This window comes from Pteropus vampyrus, unplaced genomic scaffold, assembly GCF_000151845.1.
Source record: "Pteropus vampyrus isolate Shadow unplaced genomic scaffold, Pvam_2.0 Scaffold462, whole genome shotgun sequence".
NCBI classification, from domain to species: Eukaryota; Metazoa; Chordata; class Mammalia; order Chiroptera; family Pteropodidae; genus Pteropus; species Pteropus vampyrus.
In genome coordinates, this window is record NW_011889243.1 from 1,103,636 (window position 1) to 1,125,390 (window position 21,755).

A 21,755-nucleotide genomic window follows, 5' to 3' on the forward strand; every position below is an offset into this window, starting at 1 on the left:
TGTCCAGGATTCAAAAAAAAAAAAAAATCATACCAAGAACCAAGGGAATTTCAATTTGAATGAGAAACAACTGACGCCAACACCAAGATGACTCAGATGTTAGAATTCAATGCCAAAGATTTTAAAGCAGCCATCATAAAAATGCTTCAAATCTCAGCAAAGAAATAGGAGATATAAAGAACCAGATAGAAATATTAGAACTGAAAGGTACAATAACCATAGTAAAACTTTCAATGGATGGACTTAACAGCGAAGAAACGTCAATAGAAATTACCCAGTCTGAACAACAAAGAGAAAATAGCTTGGAAAACAAACCAAAAAATCCAATAAAACAACTTCAGGGACCTGTAGGACTGTAACAAAAGATCTAATATTCGTGTCATCACAGAGTCCCAGAAGATAAAAACAGTTGGAACAGAGAAAGAATGGCTTAAAAACTCCCAAATATGGCAAAAGACATAAACCTATACAATTAAGAAGCAGAATGGACACAAAGAAATCCATGCCATATCATAATCAAACTTCTGAAAAGTAAAGAAAAAATCTTGAAAACAGCAAGAGAGAAACAACAACACCTTATCTATAGGAGGGAAACAATGCAAATAAAGTAGATTTCTCATTAGAAACCATAGAAGCCAGAAGGAAAGACAACAGCATTTTTCAGGCCCTGAAAGAAAAGAATTGTCAACCCAGAATTCTATATTCAGCGAAAATTATCTCAAGAATAAAAGGAGAAATCAAGACATTCTCAGATAAAGGATAACTGATATAATTTGTTATCAGCAGAACTAACCGAAAAATGAAAAGGCTAAAGGAGGATCTCTAAATAGAAAAGAAATAAAAGAAGGATTCTTGGAAAGATTAAAAATATGGATACAGTAGACTTCTTTCAAACATTTTAAATTATGTTTGACAGTTGAACAAAACTTATAAGAGTTGGATGTGGTTCTCTATGTAGAGGAAATACTTAGGGTTATTATAAACAGAAGAGGTTGAAGGAAGGTGAAGTTCCTACAGTCAAAACTGACAAAATGACACCGGTGAACTATGACAAGTATATGTGTGTAATGTAAGACAGTTAAGTCCTCAACATTGTTGATAAGTTCTGCAGCTTAAGCGAAATGACATACAACCAATTTCATCATAGGCTAACCAATATAAACAAGAGTTAAGTTCCTACAGCATCTCATTGATGTTATAACAAAACCATATTGAATGTAACATTTGAGGACCCTACTGTACTTAGACACACTCAAACACAATTTAGATAAGTCAAATTGGAATTCTGAAAATGTTCAAGTAGCCCACAGGAGGGCAAGAAAAAACAAAAATGAAAAATGGAATAAAGTAAGTGGCAAAGCCACAAGGAAAGTTCTAGGTCTCATCAAATATATATTAGCTTCATTTCCCAGGTAGCATACCCACTTCTGTGTTATCATAGACTCCCACAGGCACTTCTCTCATTGCCATTGTAACATTCCATTGTAATTTTGTATTTATTCATTTGCCTCTGTTTTTACCAGCCTGAGTTTCTTAAAGATGGGAATTGTGTTTCTATGTTTGTATAGCCTCAATACTTTATTACTCTTAAGAATAAATGGGTTGGGGAGAGAGATAGGGCTACAATGGATTTAAAGATGTTAAATGTAAAAAAATCCATGAGTCCATAAAAAAGTCCCTGCCCCGCCCAAACCCCAAATCAATCCTAATTTGTCACCATTGGATGTTGTTATTGCACCAAATTCTTAGTCTGAAAATGGGTCAGGGAAGGAATTCAGAATTTATCCTGTCTTTTTAGTATTTCATGACAACCAAATAACTGTAGTGAATGAGGAGAAGCTCTTCTTTTCAGAAAAATTCCAACTAATGTAGAAGGAATGACAGAAAATAGCCATTTTGTGACTCCCAATTAAGTACTTGATTGAGGCAAGGATTGTCAAGGATGCTAAAGTCATGAGGTGAAAGGTGGATGGATGTGAAACTGGCTATTTGTGTGGTGCTAGACAATCACCTCACATAACTCAATGCCTCTCAGCCAGTAGTAAGTGGATAAACACCCTGGTACATCCACATAGTGGAATACTACTCAGCAATAAAAAAGAATGAGCTGATAAGCATAACAACTTGGATGGATCTCAAATGCATTATGCTAAGAGAAAGAACCACATCAATGTATGTCAACTATGATTGAAACATAATTAAAAAAAAAACAGACTCAAAAGGCTACATATTAAGGATTCCATTTATATGATAATATGGAGAAGGCAAAAACTTGAGAGACAGAAAACAGATCAGGGGTTGTCAGGAGGTTGGGTGGATTACAAAGGTGTATGGGCAAACTTTAGGGGGTGATGGAAATATGTTATCTCTTGGTTGTGGTGATGGTTCCATGAGTGTATGTATTTGTCAAAACTCACATCCTAAAAAGTGTGCATTTTACTCTGTAAATTATATCATAATTTAAACAAAAAGAGACCAACAAAACAAATCACCCCATAGATTATTTAGGGGTCAGAATTTTTCAAATATACCTTTACAAAGCGGAAGTCTGGCTTTCACAGCCTAACCCATGATCAGATTCAGCCTCGCTAAAGTGAGATAATCAGATATTGGGTCCCTTCTAATGTGATGCAATATGCAGGACAGAGCAGCATCTAGGAAGTATCCTTGAATACATGTAGCCAAGCCTTTAGATCTGATTCCCAGTGTGCAGAAAAAACTAAGAGAAACAAGTTAACATCTGAGGAAACAGACTCTGCCTTGAACAAACAGCAATAAAAGACATTTTGGGGACGGTTAGGGAAATTCGAATGTGCACTGTGTTAGATGATATTAATTTATTGTTGACTTCACTAAGGATGATAAAGGTATTGTGGTGCAGAAAGTTGCTTTTTAGAGATGCATGCTGAAGTGTAAGGGATGAAGTGTCATATTTGTCTAATTTACTTTAAAATACGTCTTTAGAAATAATTAATAGATGAAGGGGGAGGAAGCAGAAATCCTAATATGAAGGGGGCAGTCCATGGGTCTGGGGCAGGAACACAGGATGAAATGCAAACTCCTTAGAGAGGACTGAGGCCTGACCTGACTTGACTTTTCTTGTGTGTCTGTTCTCACCTCCCAGCATTCTCCCAGCTACACAGGCCTTCTTTGAATGGGCCAATTGCTTTCCTTCCTTCAGGCATTTGCACTGGCCTTCTTTTCCACCTGGCATGTTGTGTTGTCCCCACTCTTCTGCGGTATCAGCCTAGATTTCACTGCAGAGAGACCCTCCCCCACAGAACCATCTGATGTGGGTTCTGCTTCTAGGGCCCCTGTTTTTTGTTGCTTGGCTGCACTTCCCACGCGCAGGTGGTGATGATGTTTGTTTATGTTATGTCTGTGCGTTGATATTTAGGGCCATCACAGGGTCCCCAGGGCCTGCGTTTACCGCGCACCTGCGCGCTCTCTGCGTACATCTGCAGGTAACTCTGCATTGAAATGTGCCTGCTGTTTCGTGCTTGGAGTGCCGACCGTGTCACTACCCTGGTGACTTCCCCAGCCACCGAGACAGTTGCGAAGCGGGACCGCGGACTTGACCCCATTTCCCGCTGGCGCCATCTCCTAGCCAGCTGACTGCCCCAAAGCCTTTCCTACACCCCAGAACCTCCAGCTCGGGGACCCCACCCTGAAGGCCTCTGCTCCTGCCTGAGGAACTACACTTCCCAGCGGAAACTAGAGTAGTGACTGCAGCTCCCAGTGTGCTCTTCGGCGTGGCTCCGCCCGCGACAGTAACTCCTAAGTGGCTGAAGTTTGGCGGGCGCAGGGAGCAGGTACCCCGGGGCGGGGCACGGCACTGGGAGTGTGTACCGCAGAGCTGAGGGGAGGATGAGATTTGCTAGCCTTGGAGAGGAAGGGAGTCAGGGTGTGTGAGGGACAGGCAGCGGGGGTGAGTGGTGAGGGTTGGGGGAGCCAGCCACAGAGCGCCCGCCCCTCGCGGAATTAGAAATCTGGACCGTCACCTTTTCCCGCAGAACGGTGTTGGGGGAGGGGAAAGGTGTCTGCTCCGGATAAACTCCCCTTCTGTCACCACACCTGCGCCTTTGATCCCGCCGCTTCCGGGGTGGGAGAGGGAAGCGGCAAGCTCTTCAACCGCTCCAAGAGGGCAGGGTTAGGGAGAGGTGGAATGGGTTCCCCTCCTACCTGAGCGGTGACTGGGTGTGGCTTCATCTGGCCTGAACCTTGGCCTGGAGCTCGTGGAGACTCTCCTGGAGCCTCTGGTCTCCCTTGCAGCCGCGGGGACCTGGCTGCAGCGCTGACATACCTGGAGACACTTGCGTCCCCTCCTCTTGTCCTCGTTCCAGCCCTGACTCTGCCTCACTGCCAGCTGAGCCTCTTTGTGTTAGTTTTCCCAGCTCCCAACTCCCAGGCCGGGTCAGGCTCATCCCCTCAGTGGTTGTAGCAACAGATGAAGTTGTTTCTGTGGGGTGATGACCAAGCTGAGCTTCCACTGGGGTGAGAGTGGAGGTAGAGGCAGATAACAGACAATAAGACAATTTCAGATTTGGGAGTGCCAAATCTGAAAAAAAAAGGAAAAAAAAAAACGTGTGTCGGGGGCCAGGGTGGAGGGAGCGGGGGCATGCTACCTAGGAAAGGTGGTCAGGGAAGGTGGCTCAAGTGTTCCCAGACTGAGGGGGCAGCAGGGGCATAGGCATGAGGGTGGGAAGAGCAGTGTGCTTGGGGCACATGAGTGAGGGGGAGCCTGGGAGGAAATAAGATGACAGTGTAGGCCCTGGAAGGATCTGGACTTTATTCTAAAAGCAGCAACAGTATGGAAGCCCATGGAAGGTGTTAATGAGGAAGTCAGTCACCCTTTCCTAGCCTGAGCTCTCAGTGCCCTGGGCTTTCCCACCCTTTTCAGGCCAGCTGAGTTTCCTGCCAATCCCAGCTGCCCATGGTCCCCTATGATCCTCGAGGTCTTCCTCTGTAAAATGTGGGTGATAATTCCTACCTCACAAAGTGCACACCTGGCCCAATTTTCTGTTTTCTTCTCCCAACAGGGCCTGGCCACTCCGCACACAGAATGCCTGAGGGACCTGAGCTGCATCTTGCCAGCCACTTTGTGAACGAGGCATGCAGGGATCTGGTGTTTAGTGGGTGTGTGGAAAAGTCACCCATCAGCCGCAACCCTGAGGTGCCCTTTGAGAGCAGCGCCTACCACATCTCAGCCTTAGCCCGTGGCAAGGAGCTGCGCCTGACACTGAGCCCCCTGCCTGGGGCCCAGCCCCTACGGGAGCCACTGGCTCTTGTCTTCCGCTTTGGCATGTCCGGCTCCTTCCAGCTAGCCCCCAGTGATGCACTGCCACCCCATGCTCATCTGCGCTTTTACACAGCTCCACCTAGCCCCGGACTTGCCCTCTGCTTTGTGGACATCCGCCGCTTCGGCCACTGGGAGCTTGGAGGAAAGTGGCAGCCAGGGCGTGGGCCATGTGTCTTGCTGGAGTACGAACAGTTCAGGTAGGTCAGCACCAGGTGTAATGAACATAGCCCTAGGTTCTAGGTCTGACTCTATTAGTGCCTTATTGGCCAATCCCAGCCCCTTCTGAGCCTTAGTCCCTTCCTCTGTAGACTAGGACAGTGTACTTCCCTGGGGACAGCTCCAAGCTAATGGATGTGGAAACCCAAAACTGATGTAGTAGGATTTGGGGGCAAAATGTGGGTAGATGGGTAGGCATGCCCTGAGCACATGGCCAGTTAGTGTCAGAGCTGAGATTGGATCAGCACCCCACACTGCTTCTTGGTGCCCTTAGGAGGCTAAGAAGAAAGGTAGAGGACTTTAACATGAAAGGGAGGCTGAGTGGGAAGGAAGTTTCAAGGCAGTGGGGAGGGGACTGGCTGACATGGTTTCTGAATCAGGTTTTGTGGTCTCCTACATTCTGCCTACTCACTGGTCTGTGTCCTGTGGTCTCCTCTGTGACTGTCTCCTGCCTGTGGGAGAGGTAACAGCCCTACCTGGGATGTGATGCAGGTCACGTAAGATGGCAGTGTCAGCCGCTTCCCTTCCTTTAAAGAGGAAATGTGTATGAACCCTGCTTCACGCCAGGCTCTGTTCTAGGTGCTGGCGATACAGCAGTGATCAAGATGGATGTGGTCTCTGCTACCAGAGCTGAAGTTCAGGCAGGGCAGGGAGAACAAGGAAACAAACTAGATAAATTCAAATAGACACATGCCTGAAGAAAAATCCAGAAAGGAGAGAATGATTTTTGGCCAGAATGTAGAGGGGCATTAGAAAAGGCCACTCTAGGAGGTGACATTTGAGCTGAGGCCTGCCTGAGAGCCAGACATACAAAGCTGTAGAGGGAAAGCATTCAAACTGACATAATCTCAACACACAAAGGCCTGGAACAGATCTGGCAGATCCTCCCTTCCTTAAGGACAGCCCACTTTAGGAGACTTGGCTGCCTATTGGGGTGGGTCAGGGTGTCTCTGGTGCCACAGAAGGCAGTTGACTCCTGGCCTTCCTAGGCATGACCCCAAGTGCGCCCGCCCCCAGGAAAATATCAGTGGTCCTGAATGCTTCCATATCACCTCTCCTGGAGAGTCATGCCAGAAGTTGACTCTTTGCCAACCAGCTCTTAAGTTTCTCTCACATGATGAGCATTTTGGTTTTCTTAGTCCTTTAGCCGAGGAGCCTATGGGGATTTGCAACTCTCAGGGAGCTGGCCAACCAGGCTAAGCTTCCATTCTTTTATCTCAAAACTCCCTTCAGGTCCCCTATTTCATGTGCTCCTCAGGCCCATCAGTCTTGACATGACCCTCTTCCATAAAAAAAGATGCATTTGTTCTTCATGTGGTGAAGAGAGACTCATGGCCTTGTAAGTGGGATGGGAGCTGCTAGGGCCCTCATTTGCCAGGACTTGTCCCCACACACCCGCTGCAGAGATAGTACCAGCCTCCTTGAAATCTTCAGGTCTTGAGAAGAATTGAGTCCACCAATGTCAACTCCTGTCTAACTACCCAGAAGCCCGGGTCAGGGAGCTCCAGACTACAGGCACTCCTGAGGTCTTGTGTTCACTTTGCTCTCAAAAATGCCTGGAGTCTGAGGTACTCTGGTGGTATACACACAACAGATAGACTCATGTGTGTTCCCATGGACCCGTCACTTTGGATCGGAAATTTTTACCTTTCGTAATGACTTAAAATCCCATGTTGTTGTTCCCATTTAACAGATAGGAAAACTGAGGTTCTCTTGCCAATAGCACTGAGGCTGGGAAAAGGGGAACTGGGACTCTCAATTTTCTTCCGCTTGCACCAGGAACAGGTTCTCCTAGCTCCTCTCCCCAAGCCCATGGTGAGGTGAGGGGATGGGAGGGCAGAATGGCTCTCATGTGCCCAGACTGTATCCCTCCAGGGAGAATGTGTTACGAAACCTAGTGGACAAGGCCTTTGATCGGCCCATCTGTGAGGCCCTCTTGGACCAGAGATTCTTCAATGGCATTGGCAACTATCTGCGGGCAGAGATTCTGTACCGGTCAGCAGGCAGGCCATGGGCAAAAGGGCGAGGGTGGACTGGGTGTGTCCACATTCCACATTGCTTAGCATGGCTCTCTCCACCCCACTGTAGGCTGAAGATACCCCCCTTCGAGAAGGCCCGCACGGTTCTGGAGGCGCTGCAGCAGCGTAGGCCGGTGAGGATGCAGGGAGGCAGGCATGCACCTATTAGTGAGGACCAACAAAGGGTATGGGGCTGGGTCAGGTGTCTCCAGTGTAACTCAAGTCCTTTCTGGGCTTTGGGCCTTTTTCCTCTGCTCTATAATGTATTAAGGGATGGGGGTGGTGCGGATAACCATCTCTCCAGTCCTGATAAACTCAGGATCTGCTCCTTGGGGGTTCAGCTGCCTTCTGAGTGGCCCTGCCTGCGTCCCTTCTCCAGAGCCCAGAGCTGACCCTCAGCCAGAAGATCAGGGCCAAGCTGCAGAACCCGGACCTACTGGAGCTGTGCCACTCAGTGCCCAAGGAAGTGGTCCAGCTGGGTGAGGCCCAAGAGGCAAAGATGGCCAACTTCAGCATATTGTGTAACCGTGGGACAGTTGCTCCTGCTCTCTGGGCCTCGTTCCTTGTCTGGGGAATGGAAGTTTGTAGACCTAGTTGTTACTAAATGGACTATGCCTCCTCAATTGTTAGGTGTCTCTGTCCTCCAAACTTCCCATGAGATAGGCAAGGCAAGGATTCTTAACCCCATTCCAGGATGGGCAAGCCATAGCCCAGAGTTGGGAAGACACAGGCCTCTGATTCATCAGGCTCCCCCTCCTGACAGCCTGAGTCTGACCTCTGACCTCTGCCTGGTTTCTCTGTCCACAGGGGGCAAGGGCTATGGGCAGGAGAGTGGAGAGGACGACTATGCGGCCTTTCGAGCCTGGCTGCAGTGCTATGGTATGGCAGGCATGAGCTCTCTTCGGGACCGGCACGGCCGCACCATCTGGTTCCAGGTTTGGGCCCTAATGCTTACACAGGCAAACAGAAACAGGTGTGGTGGGAAGCCTTGGGGTCAGAGCCAGGCAGGACTGGGGTCTCTGTTTATGCTCCCAAGGATCACCTTGTCCCTGAGGGTCTAAGCCTTCCCTATGTTATGCCCCTCCCATCCTATGAGTCCCAGGGTCCCAGCTAGTGGAACAGCTCATGTCAGGGTGGCCTTGATGTTGGTTTTGACCTGGCAGGGAGGGTCAAAGAGGCTTCCTAGGAGAGGAGTTATACTGATCTGGAAGGACAAACGTGAGCCCTGCCTCTCCAAGGAAAAATCCCTGCCCCAACCTGGCAGATTTTTGAATTCTCCCCATTCCATTTTAGGGGGATCCTGGACCTCTGGCACCCAAAGGTAAGCTACTTATAATATAGTAAGCAAAGAAAGCAGAAAGGATGAGTTGCCTACAAGGGCTGCAGCAGTCTCCAGTCCCCACTCCAATCCTGGGTGTCATCCCAGAATGGGAGAGTGGGAGTTTGGAGAAAGGGCCTGAGGCTATAGGACCTTGTAACCCTAGCATCACTGTCCTGCAGGGGGCAGGCCCCACAAAAAGAAATCCAAGGGAGCACAGCAGAGTCCTGAGGACAAAATGGAGGTATGGCTCCCTGCTCCTAACTCCTTCCTGTATTTTCTGCTGCCCTGGCCACACCTCCCAGGCTAGGCTTTGGGGCAGCTGCCTTCTATTCCTCTGAACTGCTTTCTGAGTCCCTAAGGAATCTGTGTCTTCTCCACCCAGAACCCTCCACCCCCTAGCAAGGCCCCTTCCAAGACACGAAGGGCACGGAGAGGCCTTCCTGAGCAAACTACAGCCCAGCAGCCCAAGAGGACCAGCCTCCAACAGGACCCAGGAGTATCCCCAGTCACTGAAAAAGGGAAAAGGAGGGGGCGACAAGCTTCAGGTGGGCCTTCCTCCTCCTCCTTCTCTGGGGTACCACTAAAAGGTGCTCTCCAGGAGGAAAGGATGGTAGTGTGGACAGAGGAGGGAGGAAGGAAGGAAAGGAGGCTGTAGGGGCAGTCCTCAGCCTGGGGTCTGAGCTGCCACTTCACCTGTCCTCCCTCCAGGCTTCTGCAGACCCCAAAGGATCAAGGCTGACACCTCATCTTTGGAGACTGAGGGGACCTCCGCCTCTTAATAGGATCTCCTTACTTGCATCTACCCCTTCCTGCTGCCTTGCCCTGGATCTGGGGGCCTGTGTGTGGCTTCCTAGAAGCAGGAAGTAGTTGAGGAGATTGGATGCCTATGGCCCTATTGCTGTTACCTACACAACTATGTTTTTAATTTTACTCTACCTTCCCCAATTTTTAAGCCCATGTAAAAGATGCTGTTTTATTATTTTTTTTTCATAAATTGATATACTTCTTGGGCTGGCTGCAGGTCTGGGATGTCCAAGTTAGGGAGGCCTGTTGCCTGGCCCTGAGGACAGGAGGGTTACCTCCTCAGCAAGGCAAACTGAGCCCTATCCCAGTCCTTAAGGCCCTGGCTCTCAGAGGACAGTCTGCCTCTGCAGAGACAGCCCCTCAGAGGTAGAGCAGAAACCCCAGCCCCAGGCAGCCCAGGCTCCATAGCTCCTCCAGTCTAGGATTCCATCAGGGCCTATGGTTGCTCCTTAGCCTGGCCCTGACTAGTCAGTGTTCCCCTCCCAGTGGGGGCCAGCAGGAACATACCCAGCCACTCCCTCCCCCACCACACACACACACAGGGGAGGAGCTTATCTCATGCTCTCTTAGTCAACTTGTGATAATCGGTATGCCCACTCTAACAGGGGCTGCAACCCAGACCCTGCACACACAGATTACCTTAGATTTTGTCCCTGCCCCCAAATGCCTGTGAAAAGAGGATGGGCCAAAAAGGGAGAGCACATGGGCTACCAGCAGGATTCCCGAGCCAAGGTTTTATTGTTCAGGAGGCGACTCATCCTTGCTTCAGGCTGGGGAGGCAGAAACTAGGAGCCCCCAAAGCCTTCCACAAACAAACCCCACTCTCAGGGACTCAAGTTCGGTGGGGGCTGCAGCACGAGCAACAGGGACCGCACTTGGAAGGGAGAAAAGGTGAGCTTCAAGCGGGCATCCCTAAGGGGCAGGTGGCCAGCAGGATCACGCTGTTCCAGGAGGTCGCAGCTGGAGAACAGGAGGGGCCATGAGGACCCTGCGAGGGCAGGACTCCCACCTCCCACCCCACACCCCACACCCCACTCACAGGACAGCCTCCTGAACTGGTAGCGATGTGTGCAGCCAGCAGTCCACATGGCTGCCGTGGGCCTCATACAGCCTGAGGACCAGTGTGCGGCCCTGGGGACTAGTCTCCGCCTGCAGAAGGAGGTAGGCGGTGGGTGGTGGGCGGGACCGAGGACAAACCAGCCTGGACTCCGCCCCATCCCGCCCCTTGCCTGCTTGACGGTCTCCAGCACAACTGCAGGCGAGGACACTGAGAAGGCGCTCCAGGCAGCAGCCGGCGCCGGGCCCGGAGCGGGCAGCACCAACAGTGGAAAATTGAGGCTGTAGGCTGCACGGATAACGCCAGCGTCCTGGAGGGAGCCTGGGCCAGAAAGGAACACGTGGTAGAAATGGGGGTAGGGGTACTGGGCTGCTGTTTCTCCACTGACCACTGGAGAAACCGAGGCTCAGAAAAGGGTAGTGAAGGGGCGCGGCAACACTCACCCTTGTGCGGCATCAGCGCGTAGGTGAACTCGTGGCGCCCCATGTCAGCAGTGGCGTCGGGAGCCTTAGGTGCCCGCAAGCTGGCGAGCAGGAAGAATGGGCTGGGCTGGAGTTCTGGCTAGGAAAGACCTGAGTCCCCATGCCAGCCCCCAGACCTGGCAGGCACCCTACTCACAGAGAAAGGCTGAGGACATTGCCTCGCACTGACGCGCCGTACTTGCAGTCATTGAGCAAGGCCAGCCCAAAGCCGTGCTCTGACAGATCCATCCAGCGGTGAGCCCACACCTGGAGGCAAATGAGGCCCACTTGGTATCCCCTCTTCCTTGTGCTCCTGAGCTCCTTTCACTAGAGTGAGGGCAAGCCCTAGGACCCTAGGACTGAATTCCAAAATAAGAGGCCCTGTACACACCACCCAAACTGTCTAAGCCTCGGTGCCTCATTAGTGCAATGGTAAGAAGAGTTCTTACCCCACCAAATGGGCACAAGTTTCAAACTAAACAGAAAGCATTTAGCACAATGACTGGCACACTTTCGGAACTAGCAAATATTATTCCTCTTCCTCCTCACCCCATTCTACACAACTAGTCTCAGCCTGGGTGGATCCAAACCCCCTACCCTACCCATGTCAGACCTCAAATCGAGCCCAGTCCCAAGAGGTGTTGCAGTGGGTGGGCCTCTGCAGGTGCCCAAACTGGATCTCATAGGTGGCCTGGGGGCTCCGCACACGGGCAGGGAACTCCACCTTCAGGAACTTGTGGGCCTCGTGCCAGTGCACCTGGGGTGGTAGTAAAAGGGTGAGGGGAGGGACAGACACACACAGGCCTGGGGCTGGCCCGTCTTTACCAGCCACCCTGTCCCCGCTACCTCAGTGTGGAAGCGGACATAGGGGCAGCCAACATCCAGTACAACTTCCTGGCTGAGCCGACTGTTGGGGCTGATCTGCAGCAGGAACCAGGCACTGCCCCGCACACCACCCTCAGTGCCCACTGCCAGGGTCCCTGCCTGTCCCAGCACTGGCTTCCTGTGGATAGGGGTGGGAGGAGCTAAGCCAGGGTCAGCTAATTGGGGGTGGGGAGCAATAGACCTATATGCCTACCACTACCACCCCAAGTTCTGCCCGCACCGTGTCTCCAGGTGGTAGTCCATTACGTCCCAAGCATCCCAATATAGGGGAACATCGTCAAACAGCACAAACTGGTTCCCCACAGCACCCTCAGCAATGGTCTCCCTGGAAGGAGATGAAACTGTATGACCTTGGTCTCTCCAGCTGCTTGAGGTGGGGTGTAGGCAGGGTGAGTAGGTCCAGGGGACAGGGGTCTCCTAGTCCAGCCTGCCCTGCTCCATGAGTGGGTCCTAGACTAGAGCCAATGGTGGACTGCTGTGGGCAGTGCTGTGGCCAGGGGTCTGGGAACCACCTGCCAGACAATGGAAGAGGGCAGTGAGGGGTTGGCACCTGCCAGAGGCCACCAGCACCAGGGACGTCAGGCAGCCTGTCGGGTCCAGCCTCACTCGGATGATGCCGTTGTCCAGAGTCACAGAACCATCAGTCTTGGCAGGAGGGAGCCTTGAAACTGAGTCGGCAGGGGCTTCCCACGACCAATAGCCCCCGCAACCCCAGCCCCAGCCCTGCCTCACCACTTGCTCCAGAATGGGGAGCTCAGGAACCCCATGTTGTAAAGGATGGCCCAGGACAGCCCCGGCCCAACCTAGGTGTGTCAGCACTCACCTCTTGCACGACAAACACAGGCTGCTGGGGCAGCAGGGGCTGCAGTGAGGTGGGGGCAGGAGCATAGCCCATGCTGGGAACTGTCACCAGTGCTGGAGATGAGGCCTGAGCATCAGTGTAGCCTCACAACTTCTAGGAGCCTTGCTTTGGGGTGAGGGGGCGGGGATGGATACTACTACTACTGCTACTCTCCAGCCTGGGGCACCCCAGGGCAGAGATTCCCAGGGATTCCTGGACTCTCAATCTAGCCTTGAGCTCTCTTGCAGCAGTAGCAGCCCCTCTCCCCAGCTCATACCTAGGCTGTGGGCTCCACCAGACCTAGGCAGGGCCAATACTTCAGTGCGCTTCCAGGGTAGCGTGTTGACAATGAGGAGGCCCTCAGGACCTGGCTCCCCAGCACACAGGGCTGCGGCTGCAGCGCTGAGCAGTGTGTTGCCATGGGAACGGATGTCTGAGGAGAGACTGGTTGGTCACAGGTGGGCAATGGGTCTGAGATGACCCAAGTATCCCACTGGGGATACTCTGGGTTCAGCCCTGGGTGTTAGAGAGAACAGTGGGAATATTGTCAGCCTAACCTTCGTAGTGGCACATGGCTTCCTCTGCCACCAGCTGAATGCAGCTTCCAGTCACTACGTCATGGAACTGGTTCAGGAGCAGGAGCCTGCAGGAGCCAAGGGCAGAGATGGGGAAGGATGGGAGGGTGTGCTTAAGCTGGGAGGGGATTAAGCCACAGAGGTATCTGGGGTAAGGTCAGGTGGGTGGCAGAGGGCAGAGCCAGGCTGACCTCCAAAGATCCTGCAGCTGGGTTGCTGGGTATAGGAACTGGGCACTGCGGGCCAGAGCCAGGCTGCTGAGCAGCTCCACGTCGTGCAGGATGCGCTCACATTCCCGGTTCCCCTTCTTGATCTGAGCCCAGGCCAGTGGGAGGGAGTATCAGAATCTACTCAAGCATCCCAGGATACCTTCCAAAGCCTTCTCTGGCTCAGAACCCTTGAAGGCTCCCTAAGGTCTCCTGGATAAAGCCTTTTGTGGGTGATGTGTCCCAAATGTCTTCCTCCCTCAGTCCAAGCCTCCTTTAGGCTCCTGACCTACCCAGCTCTTATACTTCTCTCCTCTCAGCTCCTCCTTGGAACACAAGTCTCCCCCACCGCCCACCCCCCAGATCTGGGTAGCTCTGTCTCCTGCTTCCTTCCCTGACCCTTTATAGATCAAGGATACACTTTCCCTGCTCAGTTGAGTGGCCAGCTCCTGACCTGGGCGTGGGTGGTATAGGTGCCATTATGCAGCTCCAGGAAGAGCTCCCCGACCCATGTGCACAGCTGCCCCGAGTCACTCTCCAGAGCTGAGAAGAGTCGTGCCGGAGAAGACAGCTGCACCCTGAGGAAGACCGCAAGCCTGGCTCACCCTTCCTCCATACCAGAGTACACAAGAGATCCAGACCTTAAAGAAAGGAGCTGCCCCCACCCAGAATGCTCCCTGTCCAAATAAAGCCGGTTCTGGACACTCCAGGAGAGGTCTCTCTCTGGTGAGTTTAAGCCCTTTGCCACTCTTAGCTTTTCCCCCACTCTACCCCTAAGGTGGAAGTTGGGAGAAGCCTATGGTCCAGGATTGGAACAGGACAGGCCCAGTGGAGGGGTAGGGCCAAATGTTTAAGCAGAAAGGAGGGTTCAAGGCAAGGGCTGTGGACAGGGCTGGGTGAGCAGTTCGGTGAAGGCTGCAGGCAGGACATGCCTGACCTGGGCAGCCCATCTGTATTGCACAGCCGTGTCAAGCGGTCCACCATGGTCTGAGTGGGGCCACCGCCCCCATCCCCAAAGCCAAAGAGGAAGGCACTGTGGTTGGTCCGTCCTTTGTCCCGGTTTTTGGTCACGGTCTTCAGCACCTAGACAAGCAGGGGTATGTCAGCATGGGTCAGCCCAGGACAGAACACTCAGCCCTCTCCAGCCTTCCCTCCCTCGCCCCACACCTCGGCCACTATGTACTCTCTCACCTCCTCCACAGTGCCCTCCATCCCATATGAGTCACCGGGTGGGAAGTGGACCAGCACACGCGAGCCATCCAGCCCCTCCCAGAAAAAGGTATGGTGCTTCAGGCAGGGATACAGAGGTAGAGGAAAGGCCAACATCAGGGTTGAGGCAGAGCCAGGCCTTCCAGACCTGCCCTGCCCGTTGTGTGACCCTGGAGGAGGCAAGCCCTCTCTGGGTAGGGGTTGGGTGGTTTGTTCAGGACTCCTGAATAAGCATGGGGAGAGATGAATGGGTCAGGTGGGACTCAGGCCCACTCTAACATGATCCCCTGGGGTTTGCTCACCGGGAAAGAGTTCACCAAATTCCAGCTCAGTTTTTGGGTCAGGAAGTGCGTGATGCCACAGCTGCGCATGATCTGGGGGAGCTGTGCTGAGTAGCCAAATGTATCTGGCAGCCAGAACTATAGGAAAAGGGCTTTTGGGGCACAGGAACCGGAGCTCTTGGTGGAGCAGCCCCAGTCTCAGCCCCTGATCACTCAAGGTCAAGCTCTAGCCCTATCTGTCCGCAAGCACAGCAGCTCCTAGCCTACCTGGGAGCACATCTTCCCAAACTCCTGCAGGAAGAAGTTCTGGCCCTGCAGGAACTGCCTCACCATGGCCTCTCCACTGGGAAGGTTCCCATCCTGGCAGTGAGGGAAGAGGGAGACAGCCAAGGTCAGTTCCAGATGGGGAACAGGCAACAGCTCAGGCCAACCGCGCCCCATCAGGAGAAGCCAGGGCTCTGACCCAGGGGTTACAGCCATCACCCAGGAAGTGTCCACCTTCAGATATCAGGTCCAACTGTCTATCTGCCAGAGGAAGCTGGGTCATGCAGACAGCCCATCACAGTACTTGAGACCCTCCTCCCCCTTGGAGTTCCAGGACTTGGAATTCCAGGGACTAATAAGTGCTGCCACAGAAGGGTGTAAAGAGCCTGCAGAAAGTCACAAAGCCAAGGAAGGAAGCCCATGACAGTGGCCTGGGGCTGAGGATGTGCAGACTGTGCTTACCATCTCCACCCAGGTGCCCCCCACAGGCACAAACTGCCCACGGCAGGCGAACTCCTGGAGCCGGGCATGAAGGCCAGGATAGTGGTTCTTCACCCACTGAAGTTGCTGTGCCTGTGAGGCAGATGGGGCAGGAGCTGCACCAGGAGTGACAAGGACCCCACCCAAGGTTGAATATCTAGGGCCCAGTGGCCAGCTGAGGGTGGGGAAGAGCGCTGCCTCCCAGGCCAGGAAAGCCCTCAGAACCTTGCTCTTGGACCTATGGGGCTCCTGGTACCCCCAATATGGCTGTCTCTCTGACCTGGGAGCAGGCAAAGATGAACTCAGGGTTCCGCTCCATGAGCTGCACAGCTGTAACCCAGCTCCGGGCACATTTCCGCACGGTCTCCTTGAAGGGCCAGAGCCAGGCTAGGCGGGGAGAGGCATGGAGGGTGAATGAAGAATAGAAAGGCCTCCAACCCCACACAGATCTCCAGCTTCAACCCTGTCCCTCTATATGCCAACTAGGCCCAGCCTGGGCCTCTGGGGTCATCCCAGCCCTCCTCTCATCCCAGGCCTCTTTCCTTTTGCAGCCCAGTGGCATCCCTCCTGAACTGTCACTTCAAACCACTCCTGTAAGGTGGGAGTAGGGGTTGCGGAAAGGAGGCCACTAGGTCAGTTTTACAGGTCAGGAAATGGAGGCCCTGTGCACTGGAATAGCCTCTCCCTGACGTTTAGGCACCCCAGAGAGGATCCTATAAGCAGCAGGGGTTAACCCTTTCCCTAACACATACTGATGGATATTCCAGGACAGAGGACACAGCTTCCCAAGATGGACCTTGCCTGGTCAGCCTGCATGAAGTACTACAACTTCTCCTGACCGCTAGGCCTCAGTTCCTTCCTTATGAACCCAGAGACCCCACCTGCCACCCTACACCTTGCCTTGCCATAGCAGAGAAAGCCTTTGCTCTGTGGTCCAGAAACTTTAGTTGTATCAGATTCAATACCTTGGGGAGCTTGTTAAAAATGTGGATTTCCCATAAGCCTCACACACTGCAAACTCATTAGGTTCAAAACTGAACCCTTGATCCTCCCCAGGAAACCTTCTCCAGCGCTTGAGCCCCCATCTCAATTACTTCCACATCACTCCTCTCTGACTTGGGCACCTTGTCGAACTCTTACTAATTCTCACTCAGTTCAGTCACTTCCTCCCTAACGCCTCTCTTGAATACCCCCAACCTAACTACATTAAGTGCCTCTTCTGGGCTCTCCAGGCCCCCATACTTCCCTCCATGATGGCAGCAAATGTGTCTGCATATTTTGTGATCATCAGTCTCTATAATCCTATCCCCCAGTATTTAGCATGAGGTCACATGAGGCATCAGATTTTGATAAAAGAATAAAGCCACACCTAGCAAATCCCACAGTCCAGTCCCCTTGCCCCATTTTACAGATGGAGAAAAGTGAGGCCCAAGAGGGGTGAGAATGTGCTGAGGATCACACACGGCTTCCAGGGCACAGCCAGAGCTTCAGGGGCACTCCTGCCTCCCCCAGCCAACCCGACCAGCTGCCCCGCTACCTGTATCAATGTGGCAGTGCCCCATGGCATGGATAGTATGTTGGCTTTCACCTCCACGTTGGCCAAAGAACCTGGAGGCCAGATCCTGGGCCATCGGAAAGGTCTCAGGCTGGGCAGGGTCACACACGTTCACCATCTGGTTGGCTGTATACAGGGCCTGGAAGCTGCGCTGGTTGTCCTCCCCGAGGCCCTGCAGCAGGGTTCTGCCCCTTAATCCCCATCTCTAGCAAGCAGAGTCTCCAGAACTAGGCCCTGGCTGATCTCCCAGGGGTTCTCAGCAGAGCTCTTCCCTACCTCCAGCTGTTTGCCCCTGCTGGTACCCCTGCTCAGTACTGTCTTGCCCCCCGCCTTTACAGAGAAATCCTCTCAACACTTGGGCAGGCAGAAACACTCTCCCTACTCTGCATTCCCAGACTTCCAATTATCTGACCCAAGAAACAACCTGCCTGGAGTTCTAGTGAGTGAACAGGTGGGGTGGGGGTGTCAAGTACCTTGGCTATGCCCAGCAGTAGCTCCAGATCCACCAAGAGCTTGTAGACATCCCGGTGGAAGGTGGCCAACTCGGCCCGGCTCACCTGGAACATCTTCTCTGGGTCAGGGGCTGCGATCATGGTGCCCTTCCCGGCCCCTAGGAGCCCATTGCAGGCTACTTCCACATAGAGGGTCAGGCTACAAATGTGGGGAGGCAGCCTCAGGCCAAGGGATTAGCAGAGACCTCTGGGGGTTTGGGGGAGGAGGACCAAGGAGGCATCTACATTCACTTCCAGGATCCACCACTCAAAGGTTCTCATAGTACATCAGGTGTGTGCGCGCAAGGGGGCCATAGTAGAAGTAGCAGCCTGAACCCACATTGTGATGGTGAGCTCTGCCACAGTCTGTGAGAATAAGCAGCCCAGTCTGGAACTGTAAATTGTGCTGCTGTCTTTACAAAGCACTGCCTTGGTCTCGGAACACTATTTGCATATTAAAAACACGTTTGTATCTCCCAGAACAAAGACTGATCAGCCAAAATGGGGCAGGTCATTCTTTGGAGCAGCATAGTGGGCTGCGGTGCTGTTCTACTCAGTCTTCAGAGAGCAAACACAACTTCCTTAGGAAGCCCTCCCTGACACTCTTCTCACCCCTCTCCTAAATCTGGAACAGAGTTCTCGCATTGAGCTCCCAGTGTTTTTTTCTCAGAGTCCTCATCAGTTTTATAATTATATATATATGAGTCCCCTTGCTGCAGAGGACTACCTTACTCACCATCACAGTTCCACTGTCTGGAGGCATCAGGCATACAGTGTTCAATAAATATTATAACATATGATCATAATGTTTAAGAAATAATTTTTAATGGTGTCATAAAATGCCCATGTTATAATATGGAAAGAAAAATCAGGATACAAAATATCAAAGAAATACAGCCTCAACTAGTAAAAATTGCCTAGAATTCCTGAGATGAATGCTGAGATGAGAATAATGGTTATCTCTAGGTGGTAGATAATGGGAGGTATTTACTTCTTTGTGCTTTTCTGTTTACTACAAGAAGGCAAACATTATTTATATAGCCAGAAAAGAAGATCCTGCTTTTAAAAAAACAAATTTTGAGATTTGAAGATGGTTATGTTGGAGGTAGATGCATTTCCAAGATCATTCTGGGCCTCAGCTCCTCCTCACCCACTGTTGTCCCTGCACCCACAGCCCTAGTCAACAAGGGCACAGGGACTCACTCACCTCCGGGGGTCTCCTGCCTCTAGCCTGTCAGTCAGGACATAGCTGGTCTTCTCCCCCTCTTTGGTCAAACCCTGGTGGGAGTAGAGGAAAAGAGACCAGGCCTGAGGTTTTTGGACAGTTCAGGTGAAGTATAAGCTGAGGGAGGCCAGGCCCCTCCACCCAGTCCCCAGCTCTTGTTTCTTTCTTCCAGGCAAGGCGAAGATTGATAAACTGGGGACAGCTGGTACCAGGTGCTCCAACCCCTATAGCAACCAGCACTATGACCGCCAAATGGCATCAGCAAAAAAGCCCCTAGCCTTATGGGAAGGGTCTTGGGCAGTCGTCAAGAGACCTAAGTGTGGCTTCTGGTGGCCTCTGTACTCCTTGATGAGTATCAGAAACGAAACTCTATGAAGTCAGGGACAGGTTTGCTTCATTCCTTGCTATATCCACAGTGCTTAGCATAAGGCCTGGTCCAGAGAGGGCATTTAGGAGACAAATGCTGAGCCAATGGAGAGGTGGGGGAGGGAGGGTGGGAGGGAACAGACGGCTTTGGTATCTTTCCATATAGGTAGGACAACAGTCCTACTTTGAGACTGAGAGTCTAACTGGAATGGAAGCTGTGTGAACTGAGCAAGTGAACTAACCTCTACATATCTCAGTTTCTTAATCTGTGAACGGCACAAAGTCCCACCACACAGGATTATAAAGATTAAATCTGATATGGTTGGATGAATAAATGAGATATTTAATAGTGGTTATATCTGGGGAATTGGGATAGGGTAGTAGGGAGAGATCCATTACTTCAGAAAAAAGGACTTAATTTTTACCTTATACTATCTAAAACTGTGAAAGTTTCCCCCCATAAGTATATATTACAGAATGTAATAAAAACTAGTTCATTAAAAACCTAAAATAAAAAGTGATGTGGTCGGCAAAGCCAGATGGATTTGCTGTACTTATATTGTACTTGATTAGTAACTACTTTCAGCCCAGAATAAGAAGGTGGCCAATCAGTGGCAGGTTTGGTTTAGTACTAATTATGGCCACTCATAAGCCATCCATTTAACTTCCCAGTATGAGAGGGACCCATTGCAAAGGGGCCCAAGCAGCAACCTCCTCAGTCCTAAAATACGGATACCACCCTGCAGGCAGAGCCACTCAGCTGTGGCTTCTCCAGACATCAGAGCTGATATGTGGCCATGCCTGTCCCTAGGGTAAGAACTTACCTGGACTGGTTCCCCATCTCGCCACACCAGACCTTCTCCATCACTTTCCCAGCGAAGGTGAACTTCATGACCCACCCATGCCTCCGGGATGGTCAGCTCCACCCGGAACCAACAGGTCCACCATCTGCAAGAGAGCCACTGAGATGGAGCCCTGCCCTTTTGAAATAGTACTTCCTTGAATTAAGGGTCAGTAGGGGCTTGAGACTTTCCATAAGCATCTGTATCACAAGGTATACAGATTCGATCAACAAGAAAGGAGCCATGGGGTGTCCAGTAAGGTGAGGAAAAGAGGCAGAGGAGTCAAGGGTCTGTGATCCGTCCTCCAATGCCCTTCTTAAGGGGTGTCCGGCGACTGGGAGAAAGGGGAAAATGAATCTTTCCATGAAATCTGAGGGACCAGGGAACTGTTCCCAGCAGAGGGTGCTGCTCTGCCTCAAATGGCTATCTAGTGCAGAGGGCCAACAATGTAGGTATGGCCCTTAGAGATGAGCCAGCCAGGAGTGAGGGATCCCTTTGGTCCGCTGGCCCCGCCCACCCTCTGGGCGTTCGTTACCCACGTGGGTCCGAAGCTGTCGCCGACCTGCGCGGGGCGGAAGTCCTGCTGTACTGCCTCCTGGTAGGGAAGCCTTTCGGGTGTCAGGAAGCTGGAAAGCGCGGCCACCGGACAGCTTTCCCCGAAGAGCCTGGGCGGGAGGGACCAGTGAGCACGCACTCGAGGCCAGCTTTCCGGCTGTGGACCCACTGTTGGGTGGGACGCGCGATCCCTTGATCGACCTCCGAGATGACTGCCCCATAGCACAGCCTCCCTGCCTCCTCCCCTCGGTCCCTGCCATGTCCGCGGCGGGCGGACACTTTGTCCCTCAGCTCGGGTGGCGGCAGCTTGGGTTTCCCCCTGGCAAGGAAGGGTGAGGCGCGTGGACGCGCCGGCCGGAGCCCTGAGGGGGCCACACCTGCCGCGGAGATTACAGTCAGTAAAGTAGAGCGGCGATACGAATTTCTCCACCCGTTCTAGCGTAGTGCGCCAGTTCTTCAGGACCGGCGCCGCTGCCATCGCCATCGCCGCGCGCCCAGTCTTCTCCCCGGAAGACCTCGGGTGCTACCGGTGTGGCCCCGCGTGCTGCCCGTGAGTCCCCGCAGCCTGGAAACAAAGGTTCCGGCAACCGAAGGCGCCTTCCAGCCGCTGTTCTCGCAACACCGCGGCTCTCGGAAGCTCGGCGGTTCTGAACTTTGAACCGGGCGCTGAGAGCTGAAAGCGGCACTTCCGGGGCTCTCCTTTACTTCGTCCAGGCCGGTGGGCCACCACTGGGCAAATCCATAAATAAAATAAGTTTAACGCTTAGGTTCTCCGAAATTCCGGGACAGACAGGAGATCATTAG

General features: G+C 52.4%; 2 protein-coding genes across 5 annotated transcripts; one reads left to right on the forward strand and one right to left on the reverse strand.

Moving 5' to 3' along the window:
* Positions 1 to 164: 164 nt before the first annotated feature.
* Positions 165 to 9,861, forward strand: NEIL1 (nei like DNA glycosylase 1). 2 transcript variants are annotated; one of them, XM_023524409.1, is made up of 10 exons: positions 165 to 3,812; positions 5,040 to 5,496; positions 7,391 to 7,510; positions 7,604 to 7,667; positions 7,913 to 8,012; positions 8,341 to 8,468; positions 8,827 to 8,854; positions 9,034 to 9,095; positions 9,237 to 9,399; positions 9,563 to 9,861. In XM_023524409.1, the coding sequence occupies exons 2-10, from the start codon at positions 5,063 to 5,065 to the stop codon at positions 9,631 to 9,633; spliced, it is 1,170 nt and encodes a 389-aa protein (XP_023380177.1). In that variant the 5' UTR covers positions 165 to 3,812; positions 5,040 to 5,062; the 3' UTR covers positions 9,634 to 9,861. The 2 variants fall into 2 exon arrangements, with proteins under 2 accessions (XP_023380177.1, XP_023380176.1); XM_023524408.1 differs by lacking the exon at positions 165 to 3,812 and adding an exon at positions 3,821 to 3,904.
* A 505-nt stretch (positions 9,862 to 10,366) lies between these two features.
* Positions 10,367 to 21,671, reverse strand: MAN2C1 (mannosidase alpha class 2C member 1). 3 transcript variants are annotated; one of them, XM_023524404.1, is made up of 26 exons: positions 21,329 to 21,671; positions 20,936 to 21,061; positions 20,379 to 20,502; positions 19,171 to 19,241; positions 17,946 to 18,123; positions 17,455 to 17,644; positions 16,198 to 16,304; positions 15,900 to 16,010; positions 15,441 to 15,533; positions 15,195 to 15,311; positions 14,875 to 14,970; positions 14,621 to 14,766; positions 14,138 to 14,261; positions 13,669 to 13,790; positions 13,460 to 13,545; positions 13,180 to 13,335; positions 12,885 to 12,989; positions 12,612 to 12,744; positions 12,282 to 12,386; positions 12,023 to 12,179; positions 11,790 to 11,933; positions 11,334 to 11,443; positions 11,159 to 11,238; positions 10,888 to 11,036; positions 10,698 to 10,807; positions 10,367 to 10,618 (listed from the first exon to the last, which is right to left on the reverse strand). In XM_023524404.1, the coding sequence occupies exons 1-26, from the start codon at positions 21,433 to 21,435 to the stop codon at positions 10,483 to 10,485; spliced, it is 3,183 nt and encodes a 1,060-aa protein (XP_023380172.1). In that variant the 5' UTR covers positions 21,436 to 21,671; the 3' UTR covers positions 10,367 to 10,482. The 3 variants fall into 3 exon arrangements, with proteins under 3 accessions (XP_023380172.1, XP_011380416.2, XP_023380171.1); XM_011382114.2 differs by having other exon boundaries at positions 12,612 to 12,706; positions 12,885 to 12,976; positions 21,329 to 21,665; XM_023524403.1 differs by lacking the exon at positions 21,329 to 21,671 and having other exon boundaries at positions 12,612 to 12,706; positions 12,885 to 12,976; positions 20,959 to 21,061.
* Between the last annotated feature and the right edge of the window lie 84 nt (positions 21,672 to 21,755).

Bases quoted from the DNA above. Each gene is read 5' to 3' on its own strand.
- NEIL1 (XM_023524408.1), top strand. From the start codon at position 3,868: ATGAGATTTGCTAGCCTTGGAGAGGAAGGGAGTCAGG. The intron at 7,668-7,912 runs GTGAGGATGCAG...TCCCTTCTCCAG, and splicing joins CGCTGCAGCAGCGTAGGCCG to AGCCCAGAGCTGACCCTCAG. The intron at 8,013-8,340 runs GTGAGGCCCAAG...CTCTGTCCACAG, and splicing joins CAAGGAAGTGGTCCAGCTGG to GGGGCAAGGGCTATGGGCAG.
- MAN2C1 (XM_023524404.1), bottom strand. From the start codon at position 21,435: ATGGCGATGGCAGCGGCGCCGGTCCTGAAGAACTGGCGCACTACGCTA. The intron at 21,062-21,328 runs GTGTGGCCCCCT...CCTCCCGCCCAG, and splicing joins GACTGTAATCTCCGCGGCAG to GCTCTTCGGGGAAAGCTGTC. The intron at 10,808-10,887 runs GCAAGGGGCGGG...CTCCTTCTGCAG, and splicing joins TGCTGGAGACCGTCAAGCAG to GCGGAGACTAGTCCCCAGGG.